Source organism: Thunnus albacares, chromosome 5, assembly GCF_914725855.1.
Source record: "Thunnus albacares chromosome 5, fThuAlb1.1, whole genome shotgun sequence".
Lineage (NCBI taxonomy): Eukaryota > Metazoa > Chordata > Actinopteri > Scombriformes > Scombridae > Thunnus > Thunnus albacares.
In genome coordinates, this window is record NC_058110.1 from 1,118,595 (window position 1) to 1,142,012 (window position 23,418).

Consider the following 23,418-nt stretch of genomic DNA (forward strand, 5'->3'; position numbering starts at 1 on the left):
CTGCAGAGGAATGTGCTTTCAGAGTAATGGCTTCATTATGTAACCCAATCATACACAATTATCTGCATATTTAGCCTGATACACTGGCTGTATTACAGGAATAAGGCCCAAACAATATAAAATGAGTAAAAAACTTTTTTTTTATCAATATTCAGGAACATCTTCATCGCTGAAGTTATGGATGGCAAATTTGAGACAAGTAAAATGCCAACAGTGTTTTCTGTTACGGCATCATCAGTAAAGTCAATGATGCTCTCGAACTACTACTACTAATACTTTAATATATGCTTCACATTAACTCATTTGTAAAAGGAATAATTGCTCAGTGGTTTCTTGAAACCTTCAGGTTTCAACATTATGTTACCCCTGAAACATCTCCTGAGACAAGTCACGCCATTTGCACAACTAATTGACTATTTTCTACACAGGATCAGCATTTTTGAGGTAAAATGCGAGGAAAGTATTTGCTGGAAAGGAAGAAGACTTCCTGCAAGTAAAAAGATTAGACTGGGGTAATTAAACTGGATTTGCATTTTTTGCACATTATTATTGTTGCATATTTGTATGGATGTTGATAATTGATAAGTGAGGAGAAACGTTTATCTGGAAGATGTTTTGCCAGTACAAACAGTCACAAACTGTTCCAGGTAAAGACTTTGAAGAAAATCTCATACACAACATTGATTTGACTTTCAGTGCAGGTTGTCTACTGGATGGCTACGCATTGGATGAGAGTTGGGGTCACTAAGATTACATTTATTTATGGTCTTTGATTTTGATTAATGTAAAATAATTCTGAAATAACAAATTAGATTCCCAGATCAATGGAAGTATAAGTTCAACCTGCCTCATGATCTGCTGATCCAGGTCAGTTCCCTGCACATCCATCATGTCTGGTTTGTGTTGGCCACCAAACAGTACAGGAACAGACTACAGCGGACAGTCAGGACTGCAGCTGACCACCATCCATCACCTGCACACCTCCAGAGTCAGGAGAGGGGCTGGGAAAATCACTGCAGACCCCTCACAGCCTGGACAGAACCTGTTCCAGCTTCTCCCCTCTGGTAGGCGCTACTGAGCACTGTAGCGACGCTAAAACCACCAGACACAGGAACAACTTCTTCCACACACCATCACTCTGATAAACAGTCAACCCAGTCGCTGTAACAGGCCCCGAGTGTCAGGCCTGTAGCCAGATTACATTCTGTCCTGTGAAGAACTGGGAAATAATGTTTCTTACCACACCGAGCCGGCTCACCAGGGACCCCATGCCCCCCTGTGGCAGAACTTGGAATCCAACTCCATAATAAGATTTTACACATCATTACAATTTATAGCATTTTTTCATTTGCAAATTTACACATGAAAACTACATATAATACACAACATTAAATCAGTTCACGCTTTAGATTACAGCCCGTAATGTACAGTTACTTCATAGTTACGGTGTAATCTTTTGTACCAGCACAGTACGTACTAACACATATATGTAGGTTCTGGGAAACAGGATGTGAAGTTATGGAATAAGAGAGTAACAATTTAGGAACTCACAAATTACTTATATTGTAGTTATTGTTTAACTACCTATTCTATTATTACAGAGTACGTACGACCTACTGAGCAATAATCTGGACATTTGGGAAGAATTCAGAGAGAATTAATACTGTAGTTATTATTTAACTACTAGGTACCTGTTATGTTATTACAGGGTACAGTATAACCATAAAACTGAGTAAACATCTGGACGTTTCAGGGAAGATGTGATGACTTCTGCAGCACTTAATAAATGTTATTTTGATGAATGACCTTATTACCAACAAACAGGCAAAATACAAAGTGTAAATCGAGTGACAAAGATTTGGATAGGAAGAACAATAAAATAAATGCCATAAAGACAATAATAATGCAAGAGTACTATGTTTTCTCTGTTACAGTTGAGACTTATAACCTTTCATATCAGTTGAATGGGTACGCTTCATTCATATCACATCACAGCAGTGACTGAGTGAAAAGGCTCTCCGCCCACCCGCCCTACAGGTGTACGCTGGTGAGATGAGGGAACACACCCGATCTGCTCCCTGCTGACCTACTTTACAGTAAACATACGATGAGTAATAATCTGAATATATGTATTGGCACAGAGCCGTCTGGTTTGTGGCTCATGTAACTGAACAAAAGAAAGATGCTGTTGGACTGTTAGCTTCATAATCAGCAAAGCAGTAACGTTACCCTGCAGTTTTTACAAGCTAATTAATGATTGCTGTAATAGTAATGTAATTAAATTCAATGTAAAACAGTACAATGTTTGTGTGTTTGTTACCTACAGAAGCTGAAACATGTTCAGGTGATTTTATTCACATAGTCAACCGACACTAAGCTAATCTGCTGCTGCACTGGCTAAATGCTCAACATCCTCATTGGAGCTTATATTCATTTGTGATGACTTTGCCAGCAAATAGCAATTACTGGAAATTATATTTCCTGTACAGCCTTACGTAGCCCATTAATATTGTATTTATTCACATCTGTTGTGCGGCCAACAGTTTGATTCTTATGGCTTCTCACCAAGTGGGAGACATCATAACACTATAACTCACACTATAAATTACAGTCAAGAGACTGAAACTAACAGTTTTTCTCTGTAGGGTCAACATGTGGCCCCTCATCCCAACCTCAACCCTGTCATCTTCATCAGGAGTGGAGAGGAAGATGATAAAGAGGAATGAAGAAGCAATGCAAGAAATCAAAGAAATAAAGAATTAAATAATATTTTAAATAAGAAGTATGTTTAATTAAATATTAACTTAAGGATGTGTGTACTATGATAGAAGACGTACAATGTGCACTTTAGATTACAGCCTGCGTCTCCTGTAGTTACTCTGTAAGAAGAGAACAACCAACAGAACTTACTCTGTAACTACAGAAGACAAACAGTTTGTTTCAGTTTTACTTGCCTCAAAACATGGAAGAATAAACTAAATTAACTCCACAGTTTGCAATCAGAAGAGTATATGAACAATATATATGTGTTCTGATTCATAGCTCATGTTTTATCTTTAGCTATATTTATGTTAGCTATATATTTATTTAATGGGATGAAAGGAGACCTGCACAGAGATGAAGAAGGGATTAACTTGCACCTTGAGGAGCCGGACGAGAACAAACACCAGGAAGAAGACCAAAACATTTTAATGACTTCAAAACTGTCAACATGTGTTTACACACAAGTGAGTGACATCTTTGTGTAAGCTGGTGAAGTTTGCTGGTGAGGTGAATGACAGTATCCATGACAACACATTGTCCCCTGGACCTTTGTTCAGATGTGATTATTTAAAGTACCCCAAAATGAAAAAGGAGCAATGATTTTGGCTGAAATAAAATCACATCACATGTATGAAGTATTGTAGAAGTCCGTTATAACCTGACAGGTAGCCGGTAGTTCAATAATAACTAGAATATTAATTCTTCCCAAATGTCTGTGGAGTCTTTGTCAGGAGTATATATATATATATATATATAAGTATGTAGAATATATATTGAAGCAGGTTTTATATATTGTACATGATTATTATTTATTTCTTACTGCACTACTTGTATCCTTGTTTATAGTTTAACAAACTGTTTGAACTATATAAAAGAAAACAGGAGGAAGAAACAGAAGAGGAGAGAGACATAAATAGATTGTAGACTACTAACAAACAGCCCGTAGATTTAATAAATAATAATAATAATAAGAGGGTTTGAGGTTTATGTTCTTCCTCAGTAAACCTTGTATGTATCCGGAGCTGTTGGGTCTCGCCGGTGTTTTTCCGCCCCCTGCCTTTTGGTTTCGTCCAACCGCAGCAGCTCCTCAGTTTTTATCCCCCCGCTGCCGCTGCCGCTGCTGCTGCTGCTGAGGATGAGGATGAGGATGATGATGACGCTCTTCGCCTCTGAATGAATCCGCTGTCAATGGCCCGCTGCTGGACGGCTGCTGCGCGATGAACGCATTGGCTTTTTACAGTCAAGTGCCGGGAATTATAATACTGACTATGGATATGTTGTGTTTGCTGTGGATGCTGCCAGCGGTGTGGGCTGCAGAAGGTAAGCCGGTGATCAACTCCTGTCTGGCTGGATGTGCTGAGAGAGAGAGAGAGAGAGAGAGACCGGCACAGCAGCTCCATCATTAACGCACAGCAGTGAAGTGCTGCTCGGATGTGAATGTGTTAGAGCTCACTGTCAAACACTGGTTGTAGGTTAGGCTGGATTTAATCTGCTTGTCCGGTTTTTACTGTTTATTTGTCGGTAAGATTCATCAGTGTCGAGAGTCGCGCTGTCTCGACTGGCCTGAACATGAAGGTCTTCTTCTTCTTCCTCTCGTTATTTCACGTCCCGGTGCTGGTTTTGTCCACTTGGAGCTGCTTCTGATCAGTCTGGTTGAGGTTTATGTGTTAATATGAGCTGCAACATGTGTGTTTATACATTTCATCTGCAAAACCAACAGGAGGCCTGAACCAGTAAATGACCAGAATGACCAGAGCTGCACATCAAGTCGGTCTGTGCAGTCAAGATATAAAAGAATAAATATCTGCTAATCTACACACGTCCCCCAGATATGAACACAGTGTTACATATCTATGCATTCATCAGATAAACCGCGTTTTTTTGTGTTTCGACTGTGTAAAATAAACGAAGCCTCACTGACCTGCAGTGATTCAGTCATTACAGACTCCCGCTGTGACTTTATTCACAGACAGAATATTAAATCATAGCGGAGATGCAAAAGATGATCAACTGAATCATGGAGAAATGTGTAAAACATGAGGCTGCTTATATTTGACTCAGTGAAGCTGTTGGATGATTTATTTTTTTTAATTTTTTTTTTAAAAGCAAGAATAAACTAATAAATAACAAATATGCCGTCAAATGTGGGATGAGACTGTTTTCACCCCCTTAAAACTCATTAAATGGCAAAAAAGAGGGAAACTGGTGAAGGGTTAACTGTGATTGGATGAGATAGTAGTTTAATGCTTGTAGAGGAATTTAACATCTCCAGACATGCAGACAGGCTCACTGTCATCTCACTATCAACTACAGGCTACTGGCAGACCAGTTAAAAATACTGGTATCAGCATTTAGTAGTAACAGACACTGAACCTGTAGCAGTTATGTTTCCTGCAGCCAACGTCAAAACAAAGTAACTGATATAAATGTTTTGAATATAGATATAAAGCTGCAGCTGCTCTGATAAAACTGTGTCATGAAAGGAAAAAAGATTAAAACGTTCAGTTACAAACTCAGAAACCACCAACGTACATCTTTGGTGTTTAGTCTTTGTTGATATGATGTTCATGGATATTTGAATCTCACTTTTCTGAAAGTGTAGCTGAAGGATAAAATTATTACATCAGTTATACAATATGTGGGCCAGATTAACCTGCTGGGGGGAGAATGACGGGCGTCCCTGTACTGCTTTCCTCTCAGTGCTCATTATTAGATGTAACGTTCTTATTGAGCAGACACACAGTTAAAGAGCTTCTGTTCTTTAAATCCATGAACCTGGATTCAAACACACTGTCTTATCAGAGATGAATCACAGGAAGTCTCATGTAAAGACACTCAGTACTACTCAGCCTGTAAACTTGTATCATGTCCTCTGTGGCTCTGGAGGCCCTTTGTCAAGTCTGAGAGAATAACCCTCATGATGTCTTCATATGCGAGCTGCATTATGGGAAATGCAGTGTTTTCAGAGCTTGACTCATAGTAATGGAAATCTCAGCCTCTTAATGTCTCTGAGACTATCAGCATTATGAGAGCAACACTAAATTGTTGAAGTTCTTCTTTGAAATCTTTGTTTTAATTCAAATTAACTGAATATAAGACAAATAACCCGTCTAGAGACGGACATTACAAACTAGCTGAGGCTATAAATACTGTGGTTTGTGGTATAAGTTCATGTTATGTACTTGTCCTTAAAAAATAAACATTAAATACATTCACAAAGTGTAGAAATGTAAGAAACCACCAGACTAATTCTCCTACTGAACATGTAGTGAAAGCTGGAAAAATGGTTTTACATGCGTCTGTCATATTATATTAACCCTGATCTGAATCAGTAAATCAGTCACAGTTGAATGATTGCTAGTAAGGTACAGACTGTAAAAAGAATAGAAAACACCACTGCTGATAGTTACAACTGAAGTTAATTCATTAACCTTCTTTTCAAACTACAAGTGATGCTTCAGACGTTTACACTGAATCAAACTAGAACCTGCATGATAAATAAAGTCTCTATATGACTGTATTCCAGACGCCGAGGGGTTAAATTAGGAGTTTAGACAGATATGTGATCATCTGAGGCCGTTAACAGGTTCTCTCTCAGGCTGGAAGCCAAATTGTTGATTTGCTATCGTCAGAGAACAGGCTGCTCCGGTGACGATGAATCGCTGCAGGGCTGGAAAGTTTTGTGATTCCTTCACAGCCAATGAGCATCATTTCATAGTGACACTGTGTTGAAGCAGTTACATGTTGTCCTATGTCTGAGAGGAGTTCTTGTAACATCACGTCATCCTCAAAGTTGATCTCCATTCTTTGCCAAAAGCCTGTTTATCCCTCCAGTACATGGCCAAAAGTATGTGGACACCCCCTGTCAACAGGGGTACTTTTGATCTGGGGCCTCTTGCCAGTGAAAGGAAACAGCGGCGTTTAGACGACAGCGAGCTTCCAACCTGTGTCAACAAGAGATACAGAGAATTGTCTTATTTTTAGGAAGATCCCTCAGATTACTGTATTAAAGTCTAATGGCTACTCTCTATATATATATATATAAAAGACCCGATCCCAAACCAACAATGTGTTAGTCCGTCCCTCAGTACTCTCTGACTTCCCTTCACTCTGAGACATTCATCCTCTTCCTACTGACGATAAGATCTTCAGATGTCTCACAAGAATATAGTTTAACTTTTATGCTCCAACTGAAATAACGCTGACTCATTAATTAATAATAATGTCAGCATGTTTTTAAATGTATCGTCAATAGTCAGAAATGTTTCTTTTTGTCTCACCCGGCTGTCAGGGTGTGTTGGTGTTTGTGTTTGATTGACAGCAGCTGGCAGGCTGTCAGAGTGACGGTGTTACACTGCAGGGAATGAGAGACAACGTGAACACACCTGAGCTGCAGCGACCAGTCATGACCAGACAGCGTGTTGTTGAAGAGCAGTGATCAAACCAGCATCTGACTGACGATAGCAGTGAATGTTTGTTTGGTGGCTCATTGAACAAGCTAAGCTGCAGGAAAAGACCTGTGTTCATGTTTGTAAGTTAGACTGTTGTTCAGAGTGTGATGTTGTTGTGTTGTGTAGCAGGATGCAATCAGGCTCAGTGTGACCGTCTGCTCTGCTGATGATAGAACGACACGTTATTGCTTTACACAAGATTTGACAGGCTGTGTGGAAACCAGGTCTCCATATATGTAGATAACGTATATGTAGAGAGTGTATTCTGTCTAATTAATGTGAAGATGATGGGCATCATCATGAGACTATTAGAGAATACAGGACAGATATTTATACTGTAGCAGACAAAAAATATAAACCTCATTAGATCTTAATAGAAGTTAGCTACAATGGATGAGATGGGACTGCAGTAAAAGTACATAAGTATTATGAGCTTGATGTAGTTAAAGTATTGCAGTAAAAGTACATAAGTATTATGAGCTTGATGTAGTTAAAGTATTGCAGTAAAAGTACATAAGTATTATGAGCTCGATGTAGTTAAAGTATTGCAGTAAAAGTACATAAGTATTATGAGCTCGATGTAGTTAAAGTATTGCAGTAAAAGTACATAAGTATTATGAGCTCGATGTAGTTAAAGTATTGCAGTAAAAGTACATAAGTATTATGAGCTCGATGTAGTTAAAGTATTGCAGTAAAAGTACATAAGTATTATGAGCTCGATGTAGTTAAAGTATTGCAGTAAAAGTACATAAGTATTATGAGCTCGATGTAGTTAAAGTATTGCAGTAAAAGTACATAAGTATTATGAGCTCGATGTAGTTAAAGTATTGCAGTAAAAGTACATAAGTATTATGAGCTCGATGTAGTTAAAGTATTGCAGTAAAAGTACATAAGTATTATGAGCTTGATGTAGTTAAAGTATTGCAGTAAAAGTACATAAGTATTATGAGCTCGATGTAGTTAAAGTATTGCAGTAAAAGTACATAAGTATTATGAGCTCGATGTAGTTAAAGTATTGCAGTAAAAGTACATAAGTATTATGAGCTTGATGTAGTTAAAGTATTGCAGTAAAAGTACATAAGTATTATGAGCTTGATGTAGTTAAAGTATTGCAGTAAAAGTAGTGGTTTGGTCCCTCTGACTGATATATTATTATATATGACATCATTAGATTATTAATAGTGAAGCATCAGTGTTAGAGCAGCATGTTACTGTTGTAGCTGCTGGAGGTGGAGCTAGTTTACACTACTTTATATACAGTTAGCTAGTTTAGTTAAAAAGGTTGGAAACCACTGGTTTCATCTTTAACAATGTGTTGTATTTTAAAAGCTTGTTATATTATCCATTGTGTCAAATCTTCATCTGAAAAGTAACTAAAGCTGTCAAATAAATGTAGTGGAGTAGAAAGTAGAAAGTAGCATCACATGGAAATACTCAAGTAAAGTACAAGAACCTTAAAACTGTACTTAAGTACCATACTGCAGTAAATGTACTTAGTTACTTTCCACCTCTGGCAATAATAAAGAATAAAGAACCAAAACGTTGAGGGGATCGTTCCCCGCTGACATTAACAGCCAACCTACAGTATGGAGGCAGTTCGTCCTCTCTGGGCTCTGCTGCCATCTTCCCTTCGCTGCTTTATGTAACTCAGACCTGACAGTTTCAGCTACGTCACAAGCAATCCAGTCAGCACCAGCCTGGACTATAAGTCAGCCTTTCTCTGCTCTGCTTTCACTCTTCCATTCATTCACACAGGCTATTTTTACCTGGCACATTTACAGCGGTGAAGCACAGATGTTATGAAGTGTTCATTGACCAGCGTATCATGGCTCCTCGCTGCCTCTCAGCTGGAGCTGCGTTGCACATAATTATAATATCTTGCACCAGTCTGTGTTGTTCCCACAATACCAGCAGCACTGTGTTACATGATAATTGTTTCCTTGTGATTAGAAACACTGCTGATATGAAGCTCACATCAGGACTAATATCAGAGGCTTCTTACTGTGAGTTGTGATGTGAAAAGTGCAAGTTGCTCTTTATGTGTTATGATTTACTAGTTTTTTATTATATTTTATTATTTATTCAAAGCTATAATGCGTAACATTAACGCAGTAAAATGTCTAAAAACAACTAGACCTGTGTTATATACTTAATACTTATATATACTACGACTTATAATATAAGTTGTGTTCTTACATTTTCCCAAATCAAACTCAGAAGTCATTTTAATGGAGGTAACAGACGGTTTCATTTGGTCTCCTGTCAGTAGCGTCACACCCGTCTCAGGACCACTAACGGCAGAAATTACATATTATTCATCTAATTATTTCAGATCGTTCCACCAGTCTCGACAGACACTGGTTCACGTTCTTGCACCACTGAACTTATTTAAAAGTTAAATGAAATGAAATTTATAATTGATAAGAAATCAATAAAGTACACAATATTGGTGTATGTTCTGTTCCTGCAGTGATACTGCCTCACTACAGTCACTTTTCAACAACCTGACACTGTTCGATGCTGCGTATGAGCTCATGTGTGACCTCAGCACTCAAAGGTCTTCTTGTTCCTGTGAGTTCTGACAGTCTGGTCGTCCATCATCTCTCAGCGTGGCGTGAGTGTCTGAGTCGGTTTGATAAAATAGAAACGTATCTGCTCCATGAGACAGATGAGTGACACATGTCAGAATACTTTTGATGTGGTTTGACATGTAGACGTTATTTCCACACATATAAATCCAGCAATGATAAATGACATTTGATAGTTTATCGTTTCTTACACAGAAGGTGAAGAGAGTTTCAGTTTCACTTTCAACGTATTACATGAACTCATTCAACCCAACGTTTGTCCTCATTCCTTAGAGACGACTCTTCTTCTTTGTTCATGGAGAGAAGCCAGCCTGGCCTCGGTGGCCTCTGCTGACATTTCTCAGTGGAAGTCAGTTATCTAAGCCAATCAATATTCAGCGTTCAGCACAGTGCTCTTTCGCCTCTGGGAGCAGTGACAGAAAACATTGAGCATCAAAACAGCCCATGACCCAGTTCTTCACTGGCCTATGGTCGCTTCACCAAACTTGGGAATTTCAACTTGATATCTGTGTTAGCATGACGGAGAGCCACAGCAGTGCTTCTCTCTCCGCAGTCTCATCCTTATGGATTATCTTTGTAAACGGCCCACTTGTAATTAGTACTTATTTAGTTTTAATTTCATTTTGATTTTGTGTATTTGTACATACAGATGTCTGCTATTGGATCTTATCTTCCCATCCTTTTAATATTTTTTCTCCTTCTCTAACATCTTCCCATCCTAAATAAAAAAGAAAATTAAAATCAAATCACATTACTGGCCAGATTTTCTGGACCAAACGACCAGTAACATTGAACTTCAGTAGGTTTATGTCTCGTGTGTCTAGCCTGTGTGTCAATTGCCCTGGTTTTACTTCTCACCTTGCTGCAGTGATGTACATGTGTACTGCAGGACACTGTGACATCACTGTTGGTTGTGGTTACACGTGCATCACCTGATGATGCTGATCAGGCTTCTGAAACAGGCTCAGAGTCACTGTGTACTTTTAAATTCGCTGCACTGCAATTAATTTAGATGTTTTTACAGCTTCATTCAGACGTGACGGAACATTTACGGAGAGAAATGAAGCTCGTGTGATATTTGGCACCTGGTGCACAGAGTGTTAAAGGGGTCAGGTTCATCATTTAATGTTATTAGTGAGTAAATTTTGCTACGTGTTTTATTAAGTCTGGCGTGCACAATCATTGACTGATAGGATGTTAAGTTGCCTCTCTTCAAGTCCTCTTAGCCAACATGTTGTATGTATATAAAGTGTTTTTCTGGATATTTATTGAAACAGGACTGATCTGATTATTGTGGTTGTAAGAAGGAGAAACTGTTGTTATAGACTGATCTGATATGAGAAGATTCCTTAAAATGGTCTCTTCCAGTGTTTCCATGTTAGATTGCCATCAGATGAACATAAAGGGTGCGTGTCTGTAAGGGGCTGTAGATACATTATATTAGTGTGACTTCACTGCTCCTCTTGACAGTATAATGAGAACCATGTCTCTCGCCTCTGGTAGCATCGTCATCACTGTAGCAATCAGTTTGTACAGTTAGTACAAAAATTACAGTAGAATTATAGCTATTGTCTCATGACCCTCATGTCATCAGAGCCTTGAGTCTCCCACTGGTCCGTCTACATCATCATCTTAAGTTTGGCTGATAGACACAGTTTTCAGCTGTAGAAACCACATCTTTGTCACTGGATCCTTATTTGATGCTCCAAAATCAAAACCAGGTCAGAGTCTGGGCTTCAAGACAGTTTGATGCGCCTCATAATGTTTTTGGTGCACATTTGGCCATTTAAAACAACAAATTTACTTCAAAATGTTCGTCAGACGTTTTCAGTGTGTTTGAGCCTTTATTTCTCCCCAAAGCCTAAAAGGCTGCAGCACATTTTCGCCAACAGGATATTGAGATTGTGACTCCACTGAAGCAGAACCATAAATCTAGTGAAGCATGTTCTCTTTCCCCACAAGATCCGTAGATTTAGTCCATGTGACATCTGCTCTATCAGTGTCTGTACTGAGTGTCATCCAGATGCCCAATGCTACAGATAGACCTCACTATTAGAACAGTCAGTGCACCAACACACACACTGCTAAAGTAAACCAGCGTATTGTGACATTTGGGAAATCCTTTTTGGACATATTAACTTTGTAAACTAATCTCGTCTCAGTCATTTTTGTTTAGCGGACAAAAGGAAAATGGTTGGAGTTAGTTGGTTGTTGGCAGGTTTGAACAGCAGAGCTTTCACGCTGTCTGTATTTGTGGATGTTTGGAGATGGATCTGTTAACATGATCGCTCAGTAGATCTTTTTTGCTCCGCAGTGGCTTAAAAGTTACGTTTCAAATTTCATTTATTGTTTTTACAAACAATCCCAAAGCTCTCAACTGTATCACATGATCTTCATCAGTGAATAAAGCTTGCATAGGTACAATAAAGGTTTATCTTTCATGTGAATTATATTGAATTAGATTAAGACTTTCTTAATGTGTGTTTTACTGCCGTAGTAGCTAACGTGAAATCACAAGGTCTATAATTATCTACAAATAGACATTTATATCAGATTTTATATCATGTCACTGATCTCCGACCGAGACTCAGACTGCCAGATGGAGTCAGTGATCCAAGTGTTCATTGGAAACTCAGCTGCAGTCTGAACACACAGGTTCAGCGCTGGACTGCAGGATAATGTCCACTCCTCGTGACAGACAGTGACAACTCGTTGTCATGGTAATAGTGTTCTGCTTCTCATGATTGGACCGGAGGGAACAGGTGCACATTCACAGGCAGCTCTGTCTCATATATACAGTAGCAGTCCAAGGTTTGGACACATAAATGAAAAGGTGCATATAACTGATTGCATCTGATGGGCAGATTGACCTGTTAGGAGGCTCAGTGGCCAAAATGGGCACTTTGTTTGTTCCATGCTAACATTGTACTTTCTGTTTACATAAACCAATGCATGATGGGAAAACAGTTTGAGTGTCATGGTCAAAAGTTCATGAATATGAATTATTTTTCTTTGCTTGCTTGTTTTTATACGGCCAGTACGTTCTTCGACAGAACGAGGGCGTAAAATGAGATAAACGGCCTCCAGAGTTGCATGAATGAACCTCCAGAGAGGTTTCAAAGATACATCTGTTGTTGCTACTGTGAAAGTGTCCCAGCAAGACGTGTTGGTGATTCACATCTGAAGATAAAACCCGAAATCTGTGGTAACTGAATCATGTGGTGGTGTTTCACTAATGGCCACATGGTGGGGCTGTTGGTGCTATTAATGAACTAGAAAACACAATTTCTGAAGACGTTGCGTGTGATTGCTGAAAGCTGAAATATTTCGGATTACATTGCTAGAAACTGAATAATACTGAAATTTTACCAAGCTGAGGGAATCAAACCTACAACCTCATGTTTGTAAAACTGCAGTGCTGAGCACCGAGCTAACATGATAGATTTTACTATTTAACCTTTTGATTGCATAAAATATGGCTTGTAGATTGTCCAGAAGAAGAGTTCTCTGGATAATTTTGTGTACGTGTTTGTATTTGTGCATGCCAGTATGTTGTATTGGTTTTTATTTGTTTGTGTTGTGAGACTGAGGCAGTTTTCAGTTTTCAGGTAAAGAAGTTGTAAACTCTTCAATCTCTGCACTATCCAGACATACTGTTTGCAGACAACAACAAAAATTTGCATGCATATCAATCTAAATATGAAATAATGATATGAATAATGATATTGCATTGAATGATGGTACATGATAAAGATCCAAAGCAACTTTGTTCATAAGAGCAATCTTATGAGGAGCACTGAGGAGGTATTGAACATCTGACAGCTGACTATGAGAACTGTGTTGAAACCACCGAGCTGACAGACGTTCCCTGAAATGGGAGAAAAAAGTTTACATTTTGTTGAGGAGAAGTTTATTTGCCTTAAACTCGAGTTTGTAGTTCAGAGATTTGTGCATCATTAGTGGCAGCAGAATTAGTTTAACATGAGAATGTATGAAATGTTCACAAAATGTTTGAAGGAGGAGAGAATCTGTCAGTTTAAGACACTGGAGTCAAAGGAGACGCACAGCCTGCAGACTATCAATTAAGGTTTAGATCCCAAAAACTACAAGTCCTCTGTGAAATGAATTTACACTGTGAGAGAAAGGAGGGAACATCTTAACGTATGGTTTGTGCTTGAAGAGTTAAAACTGTGGGAGTGAGACGTGTTTTTTCTGGTCTAAAAATATCTCTAGTCTCTAGTCTGTGCCTGGTCACATGACACACTGGTGAGATCTGAAAACTGCTGTAAAAGCCCTCAATTTAAACATAAATTGCTCCAAAAGTACAAAAAGTATCACAACACAATCTGATCTGAAGTTTTGTGACGGTTTTAAAGTTGTAATGGGGTCTGTATGATGTCCAAGCAGTTGAGTCTCAAAGTGACCATTCCTCCCATAGACTGCCATTACACATTTTAATTGTTTAAGAAATATATATAAAATCACTGAAACGTGTCACAATAAAGAAAAATACAAGCACACATCTGCTGAATGAGCTGCACAGTTTGACAGGAATAGTTTTTATAGCACAAAGTAAACAGCAGTTGAAAAGGGCCAAAAACGTCCAGAATGTGGAATAATAATAAAGAGAAGAACAAAGATCACAAGACTAGAAATGCATTTCCTGTGTGTGTAAATGCGTGTGAATGCTGACAGCTGAAATAAATTGCAAAGCATTGCTGAAAATGCAGAAATCTAAAATGAATTTTGCTTGAAAATGTTGGAAACTGAAATGTAAAACTGGCAGAACTGGAAGCTGAACCGCATGTTTGTTCATTTTGGTGCAGCAGCAATTGTTTCAGATTTTGTAGCACCACCTTGTAACAAACGCTACAGACTGGTTCAGCATCCCTGTCTGTACAACTTTGATGAATTTAGTTACCATGGAATATTATATTTAGGAGACTTGGCAGTTAATAAGTAGTATGGTTGTGGGGTTATTGGTGCCAATATGCTGCACATTCTCATGGACAACTTTTGTACCAAGTTTCATTTTATTAAAGACGACAGAAGTGTGGAAACATCATGTTATAATATTACAGTAGCGCCCCCTGTTGGTAGAATTGTATCAAATGTTACACACTTGTGCAGTGTGGCTGTATGTATAATCTGATTTAGCATTGAAGAGTTAAGAGGCCTGTTAAGTGCATCAGGCCTCTATCAGCCTTTTAAGGAGGCTGCAGTGGAAATTATAAATGAAAGTTTTGACAGAATTTTGGGTTCAAATTCAGGAGGCTTGTCTCCGCCCGGTTACTGCAGGTACAGTCAAATCAAGTGCACCTGCAGATCAGCCGCCCCACACTAACCTGATATAACAGCCACATGAGTCTCATGTTTTACCTGCAAGACTCGTGTTTTAATGCTGCTGTTCATCGTTTGTGATGTGAAAACGTCAGAAATAAAAAGTTTGCATCCTGGTTTTAGTTCAGTTATAAAATCAAAACACACTGCGGAGTGTCTCGCTGTCAGCTGAGGAGTCGATCACGCTGGACGGTAGAGAAGGAGACGGTAAAGACGCTGATACTCGTCTGTTTAAACAGGAGTTCAGCCAACTGTGCTGCATTTATCATCGGAGCTGAGAGCTCGGAGCAGAAACACGTTTGTTCTACATCGCCGCTGTCCTCCACTTCCATCATCTCATGACGATTCATTTTGAAAGAGCAACAGCCAATGAGGAAACTCTCCAAACTTCATCACTCAGTCTGTCAGTCACAGACAGTCGTGGTTATAGATCTGACTCTGCTGTTCCAGTCCAGCCAAAAACATTTAACAATCAGCATCACGTTCAGCTGGGAGATAGTGTGTTCTCACATATTTAACCATATTATTATAGTGTAATAATAACTCCTTCATCATGTTGTAATGGATCTTTTTCCATCTGCACTTTGTCATTTATCCGAGGCTGCTTTCTTTCTGAGGATTAAACCTTCAGAGGTGCAATAATATTTAGTGAAGACAAGCAGATTGATTTGAAACAGTCGGACAATTTATAGTTGTGGGAATATTCAGACAGTTTAGGCTTTGACTATCAAACAAACTTTGATCATTAAAGATGCGAGTGTACGAGGAGCAGAGTGAGACAGTATTAATAACTGGTTAGAAACTATACATTCATGATCACATACAGTCATATCCAGTAATTACAGCCAGGATATTTATACAGCAGGGTGTGTGGCCACAGTTATGTGTGTGTCTGCACACATATTGTTTAAAGTTAAAAGACGTAGCGATGTTTAAAAGCACCAGATGTGGACACACACTGGACAAAACATGCTCAGCATATTACAGTATGTATTACTTACATTACTGATGGATTACACTGAATGTAACATTTTCATACTGATGGAGGTGACGACTGTTAACTTCTCTCTATACTGTCGTGTAGTTTACCTTAAATCTGACAAGTAACTGCAGATAAATGTTCTGGAGTAAAAAGTACTATAATATTTCCCTCTGATATGTAGTGTAGAAGTATAGAGTAGCATGAAACTGAAATACTCAAGTGAAGAAGTGTTTTTGTTGTTATTGGATGTGTTTTAATTTAACTCACCATCTTACTCATCTTTCCCCTGGATGGAAATAAGCTTTTATCCTTATTGTGCTTTAACTTATAATGTAATAGTTAAGAGTGGTCGACTGCAGTCTTGTATTTACAAGAAATGTACTTACTCAGTTTCTCTGTTGCACACAACCAACAGACACAGTGAAGCTGGAGCTTCTGGGTAATCTGGCCTCGTCAGAGACAGACATGATGTTTCTTTATCAGTGTGCATGTACGTGATGCCAGACCTCTACCTTGTGGATAGTACATCACATCTAAAATCTACGATATCATCATAATAACATCACCTCGACATTAAAGGTTTAATACCTTCTGATACCTAATGAAAGGAAAGTGAATTTGTCTGATGTATCCCTGTGGGTTTAATCCAGCATGGCGTACAGAGCGTGGCGCAGCCTACACAGATTATGTGTGCTGGACTTAGTTGGCCCACTCTCTCCTCCTCTTTGCCCTACTTTTCATTGAATCCTGCAGAGAAAGGCAGAACAAGAGCTCTCTCTATATATATACTGCAGGAATGTAGGGACAGATGGAGCCAGTGGGAAGGGGAGGGAGTCATTATTGGACAGAGAAAGAGAGCTTGGCCATGTTTAGAGTGTGTTGATCAGAACAAGCATCAGGTTTTTACTGATATATACTGTATATATATACGTTCCATACATAATTCATACAGCCTCGTAAGAAGCACCAAGTGTCAGCGCTGCAAGTTTTATGTCATTGATGATGTTCAGTGGTTCCTTCATGTCGAGTGATTTCCAGCAGCATATTGTGTCCAGTCAGTTGCATTCAAACTGCAGAGACTGAGGAGCTGCCATGACGAATGTCTAGTCACGAAAGGAGGGCAACATATACTAATGCACCCCCGCCCTCACCAGCCCACACTGTCCCCATTTCCCTGCTCCAGCTCACATCAGCAGTTCCAGCCAATAGCAGCACCGCCTGCATGTTAAATGCACTGCTGCAGCGCTGCTCTTCATTATTAACAAATATATTAACTCAGGTCTTTTACAATCCTCTCTCTCATCTCTCTCATCATGACAGATTTCACGTCTGCTGTTGTGAACACCTGAGGACAAATGTATAAATGATGCAGACCCGCTGAACCCCGGCAGGAGACATCTCCCACACATCAACTGATATTTATAAAAACCAGCTGTGATGATCAATCACATGATCTAATTATAACAAAACATTGTTTAGTTTGGTAAAAAAAAGGTAAAACTCCAATAATTCACAAAAAATGATTCATCTATCAGATTTATCTGGTGACTCTTATAATGTCCTGAAGATCAAATAATAACAATCATTCATCAGTTTTAATAATAGACTTTATTAAAAGTATTTAATATAGTCACAACCTGATTTTCTGCAAAACAAGTACTTTTACTTTCAATGCTTTAAATTAATCAACTGCTAATACTTCTGTAGGCTTTTAAAAGCATGACTTTCATGTGTAATTATTACATTGTGGTATTAATATTTGACTATAAATAACCAGTCGTGCATAATGATTGATGGATTGATGCAACACAGTCAGTCACAGTGAACTTTGCTGTTTGTTTCATTGACAGGTGTGAAGGCAGCATGTTGATATGTAAACGGTTAATGGTTAATGGTTAATGGTTTATGGTTAATTGTTCTTCCACAATGACTGAGATTTAGAGAACAGAACCGTGTGTATGAGCAGCTTCATTGTCTTTGTTCGTACACACAGCTTTAGTCATCTGGTTGGATTCAGTAACTCTGTCTGATGGTAGAAGTTTGACAGGAAATGGAAGAAGAACCATGTTTGTAGTTTATAGTGTTTATAGTTAGTGTCAGTCTTCGTCATATGGATCCAAACTTTATAAAAAGATGATGATGTTGCAGTTTCAGTACTTATGTGTTGATCTACTGTAGACAAACACAATATAGTAGAAACCCACACAATGGATTATTACCACGTGTTCATCTACTGTATCATCTACTAATATACACACATATCAACACAAAGACTATATGTACAAAATCGTGAGCAGAAATACTGAAATACTGAAATGATTGAATGATTGTCATGTTGGCTGGATTGAATCATTTTCCTCAAACTACACTCCCGTGTTATTTGTTTAAGGTTTAAGATGCAGTCATGTTTGTGTTCATCTGATGAATGTAAGAACAATATTCTGCTAAATGCTGCACTATGTTCACCAGCTAGTCTCTGACTGTGTGAGTACAGAGTTGAGTGAGTTTATCACTGAAAACTGCTGGAAACTGTTCATTTATGTTATGGAAATGTGTTGTGGATCTACTCGTCCTCTGTAGTGTTAGAGATGGAACAGCCAGACTCAGCACTGTGAATGTGCAGCATTTAGACACAATCTGCCTCGTTTTAAGGTCCGAATCACAACAGATTTTGTGCGAATGACATGACGGTGCAAACACGCCCATAAAGTTTTGCAGATGAGTGAAATTTGCCCTTATTTTACGTCTGATTGAATGAGAGAAGCTGTTTCCAGTGTGTCCAGTGTGTCCAGTGTTTCAGGCTTCTCTCCACGTTTCAGCACACTGATTGGTTCATAATGAAACTGCAGAGAGCACAAAAGCCTCAAACTGTGTGTCTTTAATTAGCAGAGGTGCTCACACACAGAGCTCCACAGTTACAAACCAACTTTCATGTATTTTGATTCTTTTACTTCTCTAGTATTTCACATCTGTTACATAATCTATTAAGCTACTAATGTGACTCAGGCAGGTCTGAAATGTGTCACATTAATGTCTTAATGAATCTTACAATGATGTCGTTCAGGATTTCACAGAAATTATGTTGTGTTTGTGTGTCACAGCAGCTGAAACAATAAGAGTCTGTGCTCATTTAACTTTAACTTCATTAATTAAAGTTCTGTCTTCTGCTAAACATGGACACAGGTTACACACACATTCAGACCTGTCTGTGATAAACTGTTCAGATGAATCCTGAGCTCCATCACAGCTGTCAGGACATTTTTATTTCAAGTAGCTGAAAGTCAGACGTTGATCCCCTCCAACGTCTGACTAGACTGTCTAGATTTCGTCCTTGATATCATTCAATATCAATTTAGTATCATTCAGGCCTCACAAGCAGTAAGATTTAAAGTGAAACTCTCTGAGGACTCTAATAAGTCTACCTGCATGTGCCTGTTAGCGTCTTTGTGAGTTAGAACACAGAAAGGGGTCAATTTTGCACCGAATGTATGAATATTACCTAATTTACATAAATGCAAATTGAACAGTCACACCATGACGTTATTTGCTTGGCAGAACAATTTGTGATGCATTTCACTCTTTCCAGGCACTTTGTCAACTACACACAAAGTTTTTGCCCCATTTGCACAAGTTTAGCCGCCATAAAAGCTGCACAATCCTTTTGTGGATTTGGCTCCATGTATTTAGTATTCTGACATTAATTATATCTCATTATCTTAACGAAATGTAATGTTTATATCTAACTTAATACAGTAGAATTTTCTATTTTTGTTGACTTTTTGTTTGTTTTGGGGAATATGAACCTGTTGGCTCTCCAGTAATCAGCAGCTGATTATTTAAAGACACATGTAACAGTCAAGAGAGTGAATCTGATCACGTCGTTCACTCCTCTTTGTTTTTAATGTGATCTGTTAATAACAGAGTCAGTCTCAGTGTCCTGCTGTGAGCTGGAGTACTAATATTTAGAGACACATTATGTTTTGGTATCCTAAAAGATCCTAAGAATCAGCATCAGGGCCGATCTACACATATTTTAAAGGATCAATGTCGCCTAAAATCAAGCTGATCAACTGTGGATCCTTTTCCCGCCTTGTTTTGTCCACCTGATGTATCAACACTGCTCTGCTTCACACCAGCCTGCAGTAAAACAGTTCAAATCAACGTGAGTGTGAGAAGAATTCTTTGGATACTCAGACACAGGTTTACATAACTCCAAAGCTAATTAGCTAATTAGCTAATTAGTGTTCAAAACATTCAGGTAGCAGTTTTAAACCAGTGCTGACTGTTGCTTTCACTGGTTAAAATGACAAACGCTGTGAATTCTGTGAATAATTTAACGACGAGTCAAAATTGAAGCTGTCTGGTGTTTAACGTGCTCGCTGCTCCACAGATTGTTTCTTCTCTCTCGAGGATCACAACAGGAGTCACAATGTCCAGTATCAATTAAATCTCATCCATTTGCAGTTCTGAGTCCAGGACCTCCAGTATTTAGATCAGGTTTTTACTTATTATTACCATAATAAAGGTTGTTTGAGTCAAGACTAGAAAAAGATTTTAGTACGTGTGTATTTTCTCAAAATTTGAGTGGTCGATGTGCATCCTGTGTTGATTCTATCATGAAAGGCCTTACAGGAACGTTGTGGACTAATACACAAGGTCTGGAAACCAGTTACAGACAGGAAACACTTTCACAAAATGAGACTAAAAGTTAACCCCGGATAAACAAGTTTGTGTTTTAACTCGTGTGTAGTTCTTCAGATCTGCTTGATGAAACGGTAAAACACCACAGGCTGTATCGCTGCTGTAGCAGAGACGTGCTCATTCAGATCTTGAGTCTCCTCCGTCCCTCCTGCTTCCTTCCTGGCTGAGTCTGTGGGAATTCGTTGCAGGTCAGTGCTCATGGCCTCTTTATTCCTGTTTAGCGGCGGCTCTGACACCTGGCTCGCCGCTCGCTCCCAGCTCCTCATTAATCGCTGCTGATACTAACAGGAAGCGAGCAGCCGGAAAAATGGGCCATTTGGACACACCAGTGGCTGCTCGCATTTTATTCTGAAAAGCGATAAAAGGCTGACATTAATAATACAAAAACCTGATATTGTGACAGTTTATAACGTCCATTACCTGGATGCAACAATTGCTTCAGATAAACAGATATGATCCTCTAGAAAATCTCCAATAAGTTAACAGAGTACGACACGCATTTAACATTTCATATTCAATGATCAGAATCAATGCAGCAGAGCCAAAGACATCATCTTATTTTGTCAGATTGTTTTCATTTACAAACTTATAGTCCCCAGGCTGACTCGAGTGACATCACTTGAGGCAATTTATTAGATTCTTCTGGAGCTTTAAACTACTTTTTATCCACAGAGCTCCTGGAAACGTGCTTGTGTGCAGAATCGCTGGAGTTCCTCTTAAAAGCAGGTTATTTAAAACACGTAGCTGTTTCATAACTGCCTGCCGACCTCTTATGTGAGCAGTCCAGCCGAGAGTCTCCAACGTGCTGGCCGACTTTACACAATCATCAGAGGTGCAGGCTCGGTCGCCGTGTTCACTGCTTTCACTCACTTTAGTCAATACAAACATTTTAAGCACTTGCTGATGAATTTCATGTTAATGAAGGAAGACTGTTTGCTTTCTTTATTTCCTCAGAAGTAGGCGAGTGTTTCTCCAGACTCTCAGACTGGTCTTTTCTCTCCTCCCAGTGGGGGTGACAGACGTGATGGGAGCTGTTGTGAAGGTGAAAAGGCTGCAGTCACATCCTCCCTCATCTCTGTCCAACAGCTCTGTGTCTTTGTCCTTTCTACACGTCGAACACATGAGACAACGTTAGGACACGTTTACACAGTCGTGGTGTTGCTCTGCGTTGTTCATGTGTAAAGTGACAAGAGAAGATGTATGAAGACCGACAGCTGTAGTGGTTTTGTTTTCACTTTGTTTGAAGTATGTTGAGGCATTTACCAGGTAGAGGGTTTTTAAGAGTATTTCTATTTATGTGTTTGTAAGTAAGTTGTTGGACGTGGCACATGGTGGAGGAGAAAGCAGGTTACAGCCTCGGCCCTCTGAACACGTCTACAGTTAAAGGTTAAAGACACTGCAGCACCTGCGTCTTATTTTCATCATATGTTTATTTTGTAATAAATTCTAAGCAACAGTGAACGATGAACTCTCTGGATTTCTTCTTAGAAACAAGCTGCGAGTCTGTAAAAACAATAAGAAATTAAAATAAGGGTTAAAGGAAAAACCACTTAAGAGGGAATCTAGAAACAGATGTGATGGAGTTGCATTATGGGAAATGTAGGATCGAGTGTATTTAGCAGATTATGTTTAAAATATCAGAACATGGTTAAAATTTCCCAGAATCCAATGTGCTTCATATCTTATCTTCATATGTCTCGTTTTTTTTTTTACAACCAACAACCAATGATTGATGTGCAGGTCTAAATCAGGTTTAAATTGTTGATGGGAACTATTAGAATAATGAAATCTGCTTTTTTGTGTTTTTGTGTCAACGTCATAGCACCAGCAGTAATCCTCCGTACTGACTAGTACTGAATGCTAGTTATGGTTCCTGAGCTTTGTTAGCTAAAGAAAGCTGAAAGTGGAAGCAGCATGTTTAAGCATTCAGTGATTTCCTTCTGCTCTGTTTGCAGGCTAATAGCTGCTTTTATGCACAGACTCAATGAGGTGTAAGAGGGTGTGCAGTTGTGTGCGTGACGAGTGGATCATATAGACCTTCAATAAGAGCTCAGGAATGAAAGAGTCATCACTGAGTCTTACTGTTGTGTAATTACATTGAAGGACACGGAGGCGGCCATCGTGATATTCAGACGTGAACCGCCTGCGATCATCTCTGACTTCCCTCAAAGCCGCTGAAGGACGAAGCTCTCCGCAGCAGTTGACTGTCAGGAAGATGTGAATAATTGAACATGTGTAGGAAACAGTTCAAGCATCATGGTTTCACCTGACATGCTTCCTCCTCTGTGGTGGGGGGGGGGGGGGGGGGGGGCACAGAGATGATGGATGAAGCTGATGTCTCCAGGCAGACTGAGGTGGGACTGAGGTGTTAGTTAGAGATACTGAGATCAGCTGATCATGAAGTCAACAGATTCAGAGACAGAAGTCTCATTTTCTGTCTTCCTTCGTGCTGAACAATGTTTCTACTGTTTCAACACTTTGATCACCGTTACACTGTCACATGTGACCAGTCGACGTGGTCACACTGACACTGATGCTGCTGTGACAATGAAACACATCTTTAAAAGCAGCTTTAAATATGTAAACATGTTTT

At 39.1% G+C, this 23,418-nt stretch overlaps 1 protein-coding gene across 1 annotated transcript in view; it reads left to right on the forward strand.

Moving 5' to 3' along the window:
• The first annotated feature begins 3,948 nt into the window (after nucleotides 1-3,948).
• Nucleotides 3,949-23,418, forward strand: part of ephb2a (eph receptor B2a) — a 45,882-nt gene continuing 26,412 nt past the window's right edge. Inside the window, exon 1 of the mRNA XM_044352945.1 lies at nucleotides 3,949-4,083. Coding sequence (XP_044208880.1) covers nucleotides 3,981-4,083 — 103 coding nt within the window. The 5' untranslated portion in view covers nucleotides 3,949-3,980. The remainder of the gene's footprint in view (nucleotides 4,084-23,418) is intronic.